Consider the following 12,188-nt stretch of genomic DNA (forward strand, 5'->3'; position numbering starts at 1 on the left):
AAACCATCATTTTCGGAATTTAGACATCATGAAGCCTCTATCTACATTTTGCAGACCCCTGAGGGTTTTTGGGCTTCATTGTGAGAACCACTGCTGCAGAGCTCCTGAATTTCTTGGGAACCCAGATGTCCAGTGCCAATGCCATGCCAGCAATCGCTTTAACCATGTAATTTGTGGCAATCCTTTCCATCACATTGGGAAAGGAAGTCTTTAAAAAATAAATAAATAAATATGTGCAGTGCAGTGCAGTGCAGTGCAGTCAGACACTTAGACATGAGAGCGTCTTGAAAATGAAAACCTTCATTCTGGACGAAACGAGCTGTTCTGCCGAAGTGCTGAATTTACCAAAAGATGTGTTTTATTAGCGACGTCTTTTTCTGAACATTGATGAGCGATCCTAGGCGTACGTATGCACGAGTGCATTACTGTGATATATTTTTCAGGGTGTTTGATTTTGAAATGCACTCTCAGCCTGTTGGATTACTCTGACTGAAAGCTGTAGTAATGTCTCTTGACATATATTCCTGCATTTCCGACTTAGTGCCCTGTTTTCTGCTCTGGGCACTAAATCTAAATCCACCCTCCTCCCCCATCTCTTAGTTCCTCCACACAGCTCACATTGAACACAGGAAGCCTGGTGCCTCCGTCTCTCCTTTGATCTGTTCGGAGCAGGCGGTGGTATCAAACACACACTAATCTCGCTGCCCATCTCACTGCATTAAACTAAATCAAAACACACTAAAAGTCATGTGAGCCTCTTTCCCTTCTTGACCATGAAAGAGTCTAGCAGGGGACATAAAGGCATGTGTGTTACACACAGGCACATAACTGTTCCTGTAAAGTCAAAAGGGCAGCAACGCTAACATATTAAATGCAGACAAATAAATATGTTGATTCAAGTTGAAAACGAGGAACGAAAGACAGTAAATACTGAATGAAGGTCTATGCGGAGGAAAGACCTGCTGAAAGAGAAGTGATGGAAGTGGAAGTGAGGCCATCCATACAGAAAGTCCTGCTATACATTACAATACAGAAAGCTAGTGCCACGTTCTGCTCAGTAGCCTGAAGCTTTATAGCAAATGTGCTGCTGTGGCTTTAAAACTCTAAGAAAAGGATCAGTTTAGAGAAAATGGGACACTTGCCCAAAAGCCAAATTTGTTGGTTATTATAGCATTAGATTTCTGTGAGGAAGGCAGGAGAGAAATCATTTCAAGTGAGTTCAAAAGACACAAAAGACTAAATGGTACAATGAGTGTAATTGAGACATTTTTATTTTTTACATTGGAAGCCATTTTATTTTCAGACTGAACACACTTTTTTTATTTTCAACCCTATAAATTATATGCATAACACTGTACTTTATTACAAATCTCTGACAGACCGTATCAAATTATGAGATGATTTTATGATCGATAAAAAGAGAAGAGTTGACATACCCGCATACTCGTCCATACTGTTTGATCAGGTCTCTCTGAGCTTGGAAGAAACCCTACAAGCAAGTGAAAGGGTGTCAGTAACAGTGTGTAAGCTACAGAGAACACACATAAATGTCAAACAAAAATATGGATGACCCTGTATAATCACTAAGTCAAAATAAAAATGCAGTAGGACTGATGAAGCTGTGTGCTCTGTTAGTGTCTGTGTGTTGTTTTAAATTGTACCCAGGCTCCATTTTTAATATGAGCATGACAGTTGAGTGACAGTTTAATAAATCTAACATCACAACCATTGAAAAAAATTGAGGTTCACTGCGTGTGTGTCCGTCACATTCTGAATTCTCGTGCTGCTTGTTAACAAAAGATTTTCTCAAAGCTACAAACTTACATAACATGTACACATAATATGTAATAATAAAAGATCCAACCACATTTTCGCAGCACGGTGTGGTAAAAGTCAGTGATGATAATTAGCATTATAAACCTACAGAGCTTGAGTAAAAGAGAAAAGCAAGAGCAAAGGTTTGAAAACAAAGACAAAGAAGGACCACATGAAAAAGGAAAGGAAACGAGAGTGAGATAAAGAGGCAGAAATGAATTCCTTTTGTTCTCAGTTCTCAGTGGGTGGCCACTTTTGCAAAAAAAAAAGAGGGGGCATTCAGATTCATATATATTTCTCGTGTTGCTGTCATTTAGTCTGCTTATATTAATTGTCTGTCATGACACGACTGACTTCAAGGCTTGTGTACAAAACACAGGGAGTATGAAGTATAGTGGGAGATTTTACTAAATAAAAAATTATTTCTCCAAAATAGTAGACTATATATAGTAGTAACTATATAGTATAGTTTCTTGATATATAGGTTTATAGGCATACTTTATAGTTTATAAAAAAAAAAAAATAAAATAAAAACATTTTAAAGATTACATATAAAACTGCAACATGAAACCGCTTCCAGCAAATCTGAATAAGTAATAAAATTTCAATGTAATATAAACATTAGACAATATAAAGTGTATTGTCACATAGTTTGATTATGTTTTATCAGTTGGCAAGTCCTAACATGAAGCACCGACACTAATTCCTCTGAATGGAGCTGATGATCTGGTATTTGACCCATGAAAACATGCGTCACCTCTATTTATACGCGCTCTCAGCCTCAATGGTGAACCTATAAAGCGAACAACAACTGATGCTGCAAAATTTCCAGGCTATTTAAACATCTATAAAGCCAAGTTAAGGGTTGTGTGTTCTACAGCGGTGTCACAGGCGTTAGCTGAGCAGATTCTGATGCAGAGGATTGTAAATAAAGCTGAACAGAGCCCGTTAAGAAATAACTTCGTTCATCCACTAGGGGTCGGTACAGACAGAGAGGGACTTGTAGCTCAGCTGCAGCTGATTTGCAGTGAGAAATAGACTGAGAGTGCGGCAGTGACACATCTTGGCATTTCCTTCCTCTGAAATAATAAAGAGGTTCCTCTGTTGTGTTGTAAATATTCAATTCTGTAGCAATTCTGAGAGTGTGTTCATTGCAGGTTGCGTTTCAAACAAGAAATAAAATCAATTATGTATAAAAAAAAACAGCAACTCAATTAAAAAAAAATCTTGCTAGAGTAACACACATGCACCCAGATTTTTACACAGCGCTAATTTTGTATGCATGGCAGCTTGTGCCATCTCCAAGCTAATGAAGGAGGCGAACAGTGCTGGCGCCATGCCCTCTGCCCTCCCCTTTTCTACCCAGAGATACTGGCCAGTGCCATTCCCTGGTGGGCATTAGGCAGTGATGTGTGTGTGAGTCCATTCCTCAGTGAGCATTAAGCAGTGGGGTGTGCCCTTTTGTCCTGATCTCGTCTCTCCAAGGCTTTTATTACTGTTCCGTCATTCGGAAGAGACGAGGATTTGTGCATCTATGTGTGTGATGTATACAGGATGTCCCTGGCTATCTGATGGGTGTTTGGGATGTATGGGCCTTCATGTATGGATTTATATGTTTATAGGTGTATGTACTGTACATGCATGTGTCCATATGTGTGTGTGAGCTAGACAGAGAACAGAAGACAGTGTGCATTATGGCTAAACTCAAATGAATGGCTCGCTCACTGTAGTCTGCCAAAGGCCTAATTGAGGATTCATCACAGATGGGTAAGATCAATAAAGCCAGCCTGAGTGAAGCAGACAGGCCACATTGGAAAGTTGGTCCTATCTGAATTTTTGTAATCCAAAAAGATTAGCCACGTTCACTTGTTTTGCTGGCCCTACTGTTTGTCCTTGATCTTGAGGAGAGGGGGATAAAAAAGTTTTTGCATATTTTTGGCAGTATCACTTTTAGCTATTCACATGTCTAAGTGGCACAGTGTGTGAATACTGTGACAGCTCCTGTGCACAGACCTCAATTAAACGTGGAAGACAAAAGAAAGTGTGCTGGAGTGAGAGTAATGTGGATATGCATTATATACAGTACATTCTGAGAATGTGTGCATGTGTATCAGCAAACTAATGTTTGGAGGATTAAATGGACCTAATATCACCTTCATGAGTGTAATATTTCATAATGGAGGACATCTTGCTAATGTACTGCTGTCGGTTTTCGTGTGTGTGTGCATGTGGGAGTTCCAGAAATGGAAAGAGAGAAAGGAATCGTACTGAAATTAAAATGAAAGAGAAAAATAACTCTTTTTTTTCCCTCCATGTTTTCCTCTCACCCTGTCTTTGTTTGCATTACAAAGATGCTTCACTGTTTTTCACTTTCTCTCACTGAGGCTCAGTCGTTTAAATGAATGATTCATTTTATCCTAATCACATAATCTCCTTCAGAGACTGAAGTTGTAAATGTATGTTTTCTAGCACTGTACAATACCTTGAATAATCATTGTATAAGTCTTCCTTATTCTATCTGCTTCCTGTTTCTATCATAATGTTAATTCACACAGAATACTAACAACACTACATATATACAGAAATCCAGCTTACTCTGTATAATTAAAAAGATTTTAAATTACAATCTGCAGCTATGTTATTAGTGAGCACCCAGTAGTCATTATACTAACAGGTAACCAGAATAACCAGAGGAATTTGTCATGCAAATAGCAAAAAGCATGGTTGAGATTTTCCCTAGGATACCCTCTCATTTGAAAACAAGCCCTTCTGTGACACAAATGGACTATCAACAAAAAAAAGATGGCAGAACAAATTCCAACATCTTTAGTATTCAGGACAAGCTCACTGCTGTTCTATGTGTGCTACTGAAAACCCCAGGAGGTGGTCCAACATCTTATTGGCTCGAGTGTCATTCATGCCAGCGATGGTTCCATGTGTTGCGCCTGGGCATAGCAAATAATCAGTTTAAAGATGCACAAAAGCCTCAGTAACTGTGGAATTTGTGCACTGAATGATTATGTTATTACCACATTTTAAACAAGTGAATAATATAATAATATTATAGTGCTAAAAAGTACAGCTGAGTTCAAGTAAATCAAATTAATGCAAAGTTGCCTAGAAAATCCCATCGGACGTCGTTGTGGTAAAATAAAAAAAAAACATACAAAAATGAAGAAATAAAATTTTCCACTGGTAATATACACTATATGGGCAGAAGTTTGTGGACACTTAACCAAGATTTGTATGTCATATTTAAACATCCCCTTTCACAAATATTCCCCATTTGCTGTTAAAATAACCTCCACTCTTCTGGGAGGACAAGATTGTGGCGTGTGCTTGTGGAAAATTGTGTTCATTCAGCCTCAAGGGTATTAGTAATGTCTGGTATTGATGTAGGGTGAGGAGGCTTGGGGTGCAGTCAGCAATCCAAGAGGTGTTCAGTAGGGTTAAGGCCAGTGCTCTATAGCACGCCACTCAAAATCTTCCACTCCAACCCATGTAAAAATATGGTCATGCAGCTTAATTTACATGTACACAGGGGCATTGTCATGCTGGAACAGGTTTGGGTCTTGTAGTCTTGTAGACATCCTATACAATAATGTGCCTTCCACTTTATTGTAGCAGTTTGTAGAAGGACCACATATAGCTGGAGAAGTCAGGTGCCCCAATATCTTTGTCCATAGTGAACAATACATGTTTTTTGGCTACTTTTTCAACTTGCACGTTGTTGAAATGAAACTGATCACCTCAAAATGAACAGAAGAATAATGAAGAACTGAAGAACAATTACTTCAGTTTCTAAGTAGATAGAGGTTGTCAAAATGTTGTGCAGATAAAGTTTTATAACATTTAAATAATCATATTAAACAACAAAAAAAAATGCCAACTGTAAACTGTAACGGTTGCTTCTTCACTTGTTAGCAGAGCCCAGTTGAATGAGAGTCCAGTGATGAGACTTGTGTTTTGGTGTAGAAAATAACTTTAAAAAACTAGAGTAGAGTAAAATAGTTTTTGTTATATATATATATATATATATATATATATATATATATATATATATATATATATATATATATATATAAATGTAAGAATCTAGCCATTTTGTGATGCCCAGGGTCTAATTACTGTTTAACACTGCAAATAAGCAGTAGAGTGACTGCAAAATTACAGGGAATTACAGGGAGATATTGAGAAATGATATTGTAATGAATTTCTAACTTTACAACAGTGGTGGACTGGGCATTTTACACCTAGGCCTTCAGTGGTGTCCTACCTGAGTCAAGCCACCTCTTAATACCATCATTATGATGCCACAGCTAAAGAAAACCATCAATATTATACAGAAACACAGTATAACAGGGTGCTGTATCATAGACAGGCATCTCTTACAATGTGAATGAATGCCATTACTAAAGGAAGAAACCCAATGAACACAATTCAACAAGTATCCTTTTACTGCAGCCACAACTGCGCCACATACATCATTTCGAACAGAATCATAAATATGAACCTTATAAAATGACCCTGGGTTTTCCTTGCACTTTTGTGCAAGACAGTTTTCCTGGGGATTTGACATTAAGGACAATTGTGTGTTTTTGTGCAAATTTAACAGGAAAGAAAACACAAAGGTATAAATGGTAATAAAAAAGCTTAACATCTCATTTGACTGTTTTGGCTGACCTTTCCTCACAATGTCCAGCTTTCTTGAAAAGTCTGTTTTGTAAGTGTCCTTGTAAGTGTATCTGCGACCAAATCAATTTCCTCTCCTCTGACATGCCATTGGAATGAAAAATTGTGGAATGTGCAGTTTGCTACAGATATGGTTTAAGAGCTCTGACCAGTGGACTCTCTGGCCTTCCAATCAAAGGACATGAAAATAAATCTTGACGTATTTGGACGCCTTCTAAACAAGTTGAAATCTGATTGGTTAAAGCAACAGCTTCAGGCAACATGGATTTAAATCAATAGGACACCTGCAGTGTTCATAATGCTGGCCTTACAGTGCTTCCCTGTAACGCGTGTTGGCCAAAATCTGATTGGATAGAAACTAAAAATGAAATGTATAATCGGATATGCTGCTCCAAGACACAGTGCATTCAAGACTAAAGAATGAAAAGAATGAAATAAAGAGAATAGACTATTGGGAATAATTAAATACGTATTCATTAACAAAAAACACAACAAAACTATAAGTCGGTGATTCTGATAAAGTTTAAGCAGGCAAAGAACATTTGCTGGCCCTGACAGCCCGCCACTGATTTGCATTAATACTATCAGCTGTCACCCAGATGAGGATGGGCTCATATTTGAGTCTGGTTTCTCTTAAGATTTTCTTTTGCTTATATTGTCTCAGGCAGTTGTTGCTTGGCACCACTGCCCCTGGCTTGCTCATTAGGGATAGATTTACAAAAGCAAAATTTATATAAATAATTTGTATATTTTTATGAAGCTGCTTTGTGAAAATGTCCTTTGTTAAAAGCTCTAAACAAATAACCCTGAATTGCAAATGCTCATACTACTTCTGGCTGAGATGCATGCAAAAGGGAAACATATTTTATATTTGCAAACCCTTTCATAACTTTATATAGCACAAAATATTGTAACAAAACATTGTACAGGCTGCTCCATTATCTGGTGTGTATGTTTTATTTGTAGACAATTTATTTTTATTATATTGCTAAATATATTTATAGCTGAAATAATTATTGACGCAACAGAGCTAACAGCCTTAGAGAGTCAAGATCAGGACAATGCTCCATTTCTGACTGTCCCTACCCTCATGTGCTATAAACCTAATATCATAAATAGTCGATATACTTAGAAATGTAGCATTTCAGAGCAAAGCAATGTAGTGAGAATTTTAAACAAATGAAAAATGACTTAAATAAGGTACATGGTTTCATCCAAACCCAAACCTTGCAATGTTTGTAAATCCCTGAATCCATCAAACTATCCAGTATCACATAGTAGATCAAATGAGTGTTGTTTCCTCACAAGGTTTCCTCATGTCATCACAGGTTTTTTTCTATTGTAACTGTGACCTCTTGCACATTAGAAATCTATGTCCAGATTTTTTTAAAGCTGATTTGTGATAATGATAATGGCACTCAAATTAACTGTAACTGAAAAAAACAAACAATATCGCTCTGCTGTTTCTCGGTTTTCCTTCCTTTCTTTGCTCCCTGAAGTGTCATAACTTTATACTCAGGGTTGGTTTGCACTCTGGATCACTGTTGATACCAAAGACACACATTTCTTTCTTCTCACAAATGCTATACTTGGCTTAAACTATAGTCTAGAGAACTAGGTCAAAGAATTCTGCTACCATGACACTGGGTTAAAGTTTGTCGGTATATGGACTAAACACATGCATACAAATACATACACACACACACACACGAGCAGTAATTATGCAAGACGAAGATCCTTGCATATTCATTTTATTGCATCACGTTGAAAGTCTGTTTTGTAAAAGACAAAAGAGAGAGAACATGAACTGAAAGTGACAAGCGGAAGCACAAAGAGACAGATATAAGGGTACAGACAAAACAGACAAATAGATCAATCTGAAAAGCTGAATCTGGTGGCCTGCCTCAAAGCCGATTCCTGCCTCAGTGGTCAAGCTGAATCAGATCTTATGTAGATACTCAGTAGATGAGGATTTGTCTAGGCTAAATCACAAACACACATTCTCAATAGCACTTTTGAAAGGACTCTTCTCATTAAGATCAGGGAGATGTTGGGGAGATAGAATGACGAGGCAGTCTTTTGAAAAACAAAACGATAGAAAGGTACAGAGGGCCATAAACAACAGGTCATGCAGTCCACCATGGCTACCTGACAGGAAAATATGGATGTGTGAATGTAATCAGGGTCACAGCAGGAAAGCACAGATTTCATCCATAACTCCCATTCGCCTGCGCATCAGCATTGTGCAAACTATCTGATAGTTCGACCTGTATTTTTTCATGAGGATTGAATACTGTTTGACAAGTAGCTGAAAATGTACTAAAACTGCACAGCAAGGGCATTAAAGAAAGAAGGCTTTTATTACATCAATGAATCTAACTTGCTTCTGCATATAAAAGTCTTGCTTCATAAGATCATGAAGCACTGAAGACCCCCCCTCATCTCCTTCCTTATATTTTTCAATTGATCATCTTTTAATGGGAGATGTCAGTGTGAAAATGCACGCATGACAGCGATGATCATCCAGTCGGCTGCATGTCATGTGACTCCCAACACACCTAGAACTTTGAATCACTCATTTTATCACACAGTCCTGAAGAAAAAATTTACAGAAGTGCATACATCTAAAACATTAATGAACAAATATTAAACACAGACACTCATGCAATCAAAAACCAATGAATTTAAGATTCACATAGCACTCTAAATCATTATATTCACTAATGAAGTGCAGTTATTGGAGATTTGAGGAATTTGATCAAGCAAGCTGGTGATGTCTGGAGTCCAAGCACAGTTTTTATTTTGCAAGCCCCATTTGGCTTAGCAATTAACACATGCAACGTTATAGTGTTGACGAGTTTTATTCTGCTGTGGCTCACTGCAGTTTTATAAATTCCTCTGCATTTTTAAGATTTAGAAAATCACTTCTGTTGGCACTGTTATATCTTTTGACACTGCTGGTGTTTTTGAACAGAGTGAGCCATTTTGTCATTTGACTCAAGATATCAAGATTCAACACCACTGTTGTCAGTCTTTCCCAGAATGTACCAACTAGCTGTATTTACAAAGTAATAAGTTCTGGGAAGAGTATTGGCTGTATGAAATTAACACAGATGTTTAGGTAACGGTGTCATAATTTTAAACTATGCACTACAACATAGACAAATCAATAAAAGCTTTCAGGTCACTTTATTTTAATGATTAATGAGTGGGCAGTAGAATTCAGTTGTCCTAAAAAATGTTCTATGCTTTTTTGGCCACCCACTGTGTTTCAGTGCAGGAGAAAAAAAGGGGGCAAAAATCTAAACAAAAACAGCAGGGTGCTACCAATACACACTCCAACTGTTAATAGACACCATTTTGATTATAATCTCTTATGCTTCATTAGGACAAGAAACGTTTTTACAGTGTGATTCACTGAAATGATGGGGTTCTCAGTTGCCACATGGTAACTTCTCTCTGCAAAATATATGATAATATGAGCAGACTTACATCTTGAAACAGCATCATGTTTCCTAGGAACGGAGCTGGTTTGGGGTGTCGGATGCCACATCGCTGCAAGGTTGAATAGGGCAAGGTGGAATACCTGTAACAGACAAAATATTGAGTGAAATGTGGATTAAGTGATACGCATTTACACACACACACACACACACACACACACACACACACACACACACACACACATATATATCTGTGTGTGTGTGTGTGTGTGTATATATCCATATACATTTGTGTGTGTATACTATATATAACAGTGGTTAAATTACTCTGGATAAGGTCTTCTGCCAAATGCCAAAAATGTAAATGTATGCGAAGTGTGCAAATGAAATAAAGATCATGACAGGTACTTTATGAAACAGGAAGAAGCCTGATGCCAGTACAAACAAACATATAAATAGAGCAATATAAAAATGCAATCCAAATGATTAAAACAAGCTTTACTTTATTTGTGTACCAGAAGCCAAATTAGCACCATGAATCAACTTTACAGCAGATACAACAGGCCCTAATTGCAAAAATGTTCTGTTTTTAAACACTTTACCATCATAATGACACATAAAAGGTCTGTGAGCACAGTGGAGCGCTGCATTTGCTATATATGATGAGAAAAATTTTTTATGCATGTGCACTGCTTCTGCTAACATAACTGGTCCTCCAATTCAACATTTCTTTATAGTTACACAAGGCGACAGATCAAGATCCAAACAAATCTTCATTCAATAAATCAGCCAAGTTAACTCCAAATACAATCGCATCAGTGCTTACAATGCTCTTGATGTGCATAAAGACTATGGATACTCCAAAAAACATTGATGCCCTGTGGATCAGACAAGCACCAAATTTTTAACCAAAAAAAACCCCCATCAATCTCTCTCCCAATCTCCACCTCCACAGGAGTTCATTACCATTTTAATTGCCAGATTTGGCTGAGGAGGTTTTATCTGTGCTGTAGAAAAGCTGAAACAGTAGCTCATTTTATGACACCTCGTTAATTACTCTGCGGCACTAGGCATCATAACAGACTACCCCGCTAACGAATCAGGATGAATCACCAGTTCGCGACTGCCTGTGTTTGAACTCGGACCCATTTTTCACAGATATATTCACCATCAACTGCCAGACGCTGCCAAATATCCCACTGACAGACAGTCCCAATGCATTCAGCTTGTAATTACTTTTGGGCCAATGTAGAAATTCTGAAAAAGGTGTGTACGACTTTGACAAGCAATCGGAGGAGACGATGTAGAGATTAGTAGCGACGTAAAAAGTTTGGGGTCTGAAAATTTTGGAAAACATAACTCTGATTCTAATAAACTGCTCCCGAGGGAACGTTGGAGTGAGTAGGCATTTAAAGATGGCACACTGTGCCACATAATTGTCTGAACTATGACATAGTCTGGAGCAGCAGGTGGGTTACGAATACACAGCTGCGTGTAATGGTAAAAGTGAAACACTCTGCTGCTTGCTCTGCACTATTCTGTCAGGTCGAATAATGGTACATTCTTCACTTAGAGTGGAAATGGAGTTCTGCTGCAAAATTATAGTGTTGTAAGTTATATCACGAGTGTACAACAGATATAACAAAGCAAAACAAAGCTTTTTTTTGTTGAAACGTTTGCATACTCTCTGGACTAAATGAATACAAATAAGGAAGTTAAAAAATAACAGTGAGGCAGTGTGATGAGGTCCAACACAGAGCAGATTTATATTTAAGACACGTTGACAGACACCATTCTCCAGAGTGACTTACAATTATCTCATATATACAAATCAGCAGTTGAGGGACAATAGCCCTGCAGGCTCACCAGTGGCAGTTTGGTGGTATTGGGATTTGACCTCACAACTTTCCGATCAAAAGCTGAACACTTTCCAAAATGCAAGAAAATTAAAATTTTAAATAAATCTACAATTACACACATTTTAATCTGTTTATGTCAAGCACCCATTATGTTGATGCTCCTGCTGTAAAAATGTATTAGAACAAGCACATTAATATAACCTTTAAAGTCATAGATGCTGTTATAGCTTCTGACCAATCCGGTTTTTAACAGTGTTGTGATAAAAATACATTTCATCTACACCATCACAACAGCATGTTGATAATTTGTATCTAAATTGCACAAATAGAAGAAAGAAATATGAACCTCTGTTAAAAAAAAACTTGAGGAATGCAACCC

At 37.6% G+C, this 12,188-nt stretch overlaps 1 protein-coding gene across 4 annotated transcripts in view; it reads right to left on the minus strand.

Annotated features, from left to right (window-relative positions):
* The window catches only part of tbxas1 (thromboxane A synthase 1 (platelet)), a 65,739-nt gene that overhangs the window by 36,487 nt on the left and 17,064 nt on the right, over positions 1–12,188 (minus strand). For all 4 annotated transcript variants that reach the window (XM_046864409.1, XM_046864406.1, XM_046864410.1 and 1 more), the window contains exons 3-4: positions 10,000–10,093; positions 1,437–1,489 (exon numbers count right to left, since the gene is read on the minus strand). In XM_046864409.1, coding sequence (XP_046720365.1) covers positions 1,437–1,489; positions 10,000–10,093 — 147 coding nt within the window. The remainder of the gene's footprint in view (positions 1–1,436; positions 1,490–9,999; positions 10,094–12,188) is intronic.

Source organism: Silurus meridionalis, chromosome 13 (genome assembly GCF_014805685.1).
Source record: "Silurus meridionalis isolate SWU-2019-XX chromosome 13, ASM1480568v1, whole genome shotgun sequence".
Classification (NCBI taxonomy): Eukaryota; Metazoa; Chordata; class Actinopteri; order Siluriformes; family Siluridae; genus Silurus; species Silurus meridionalis.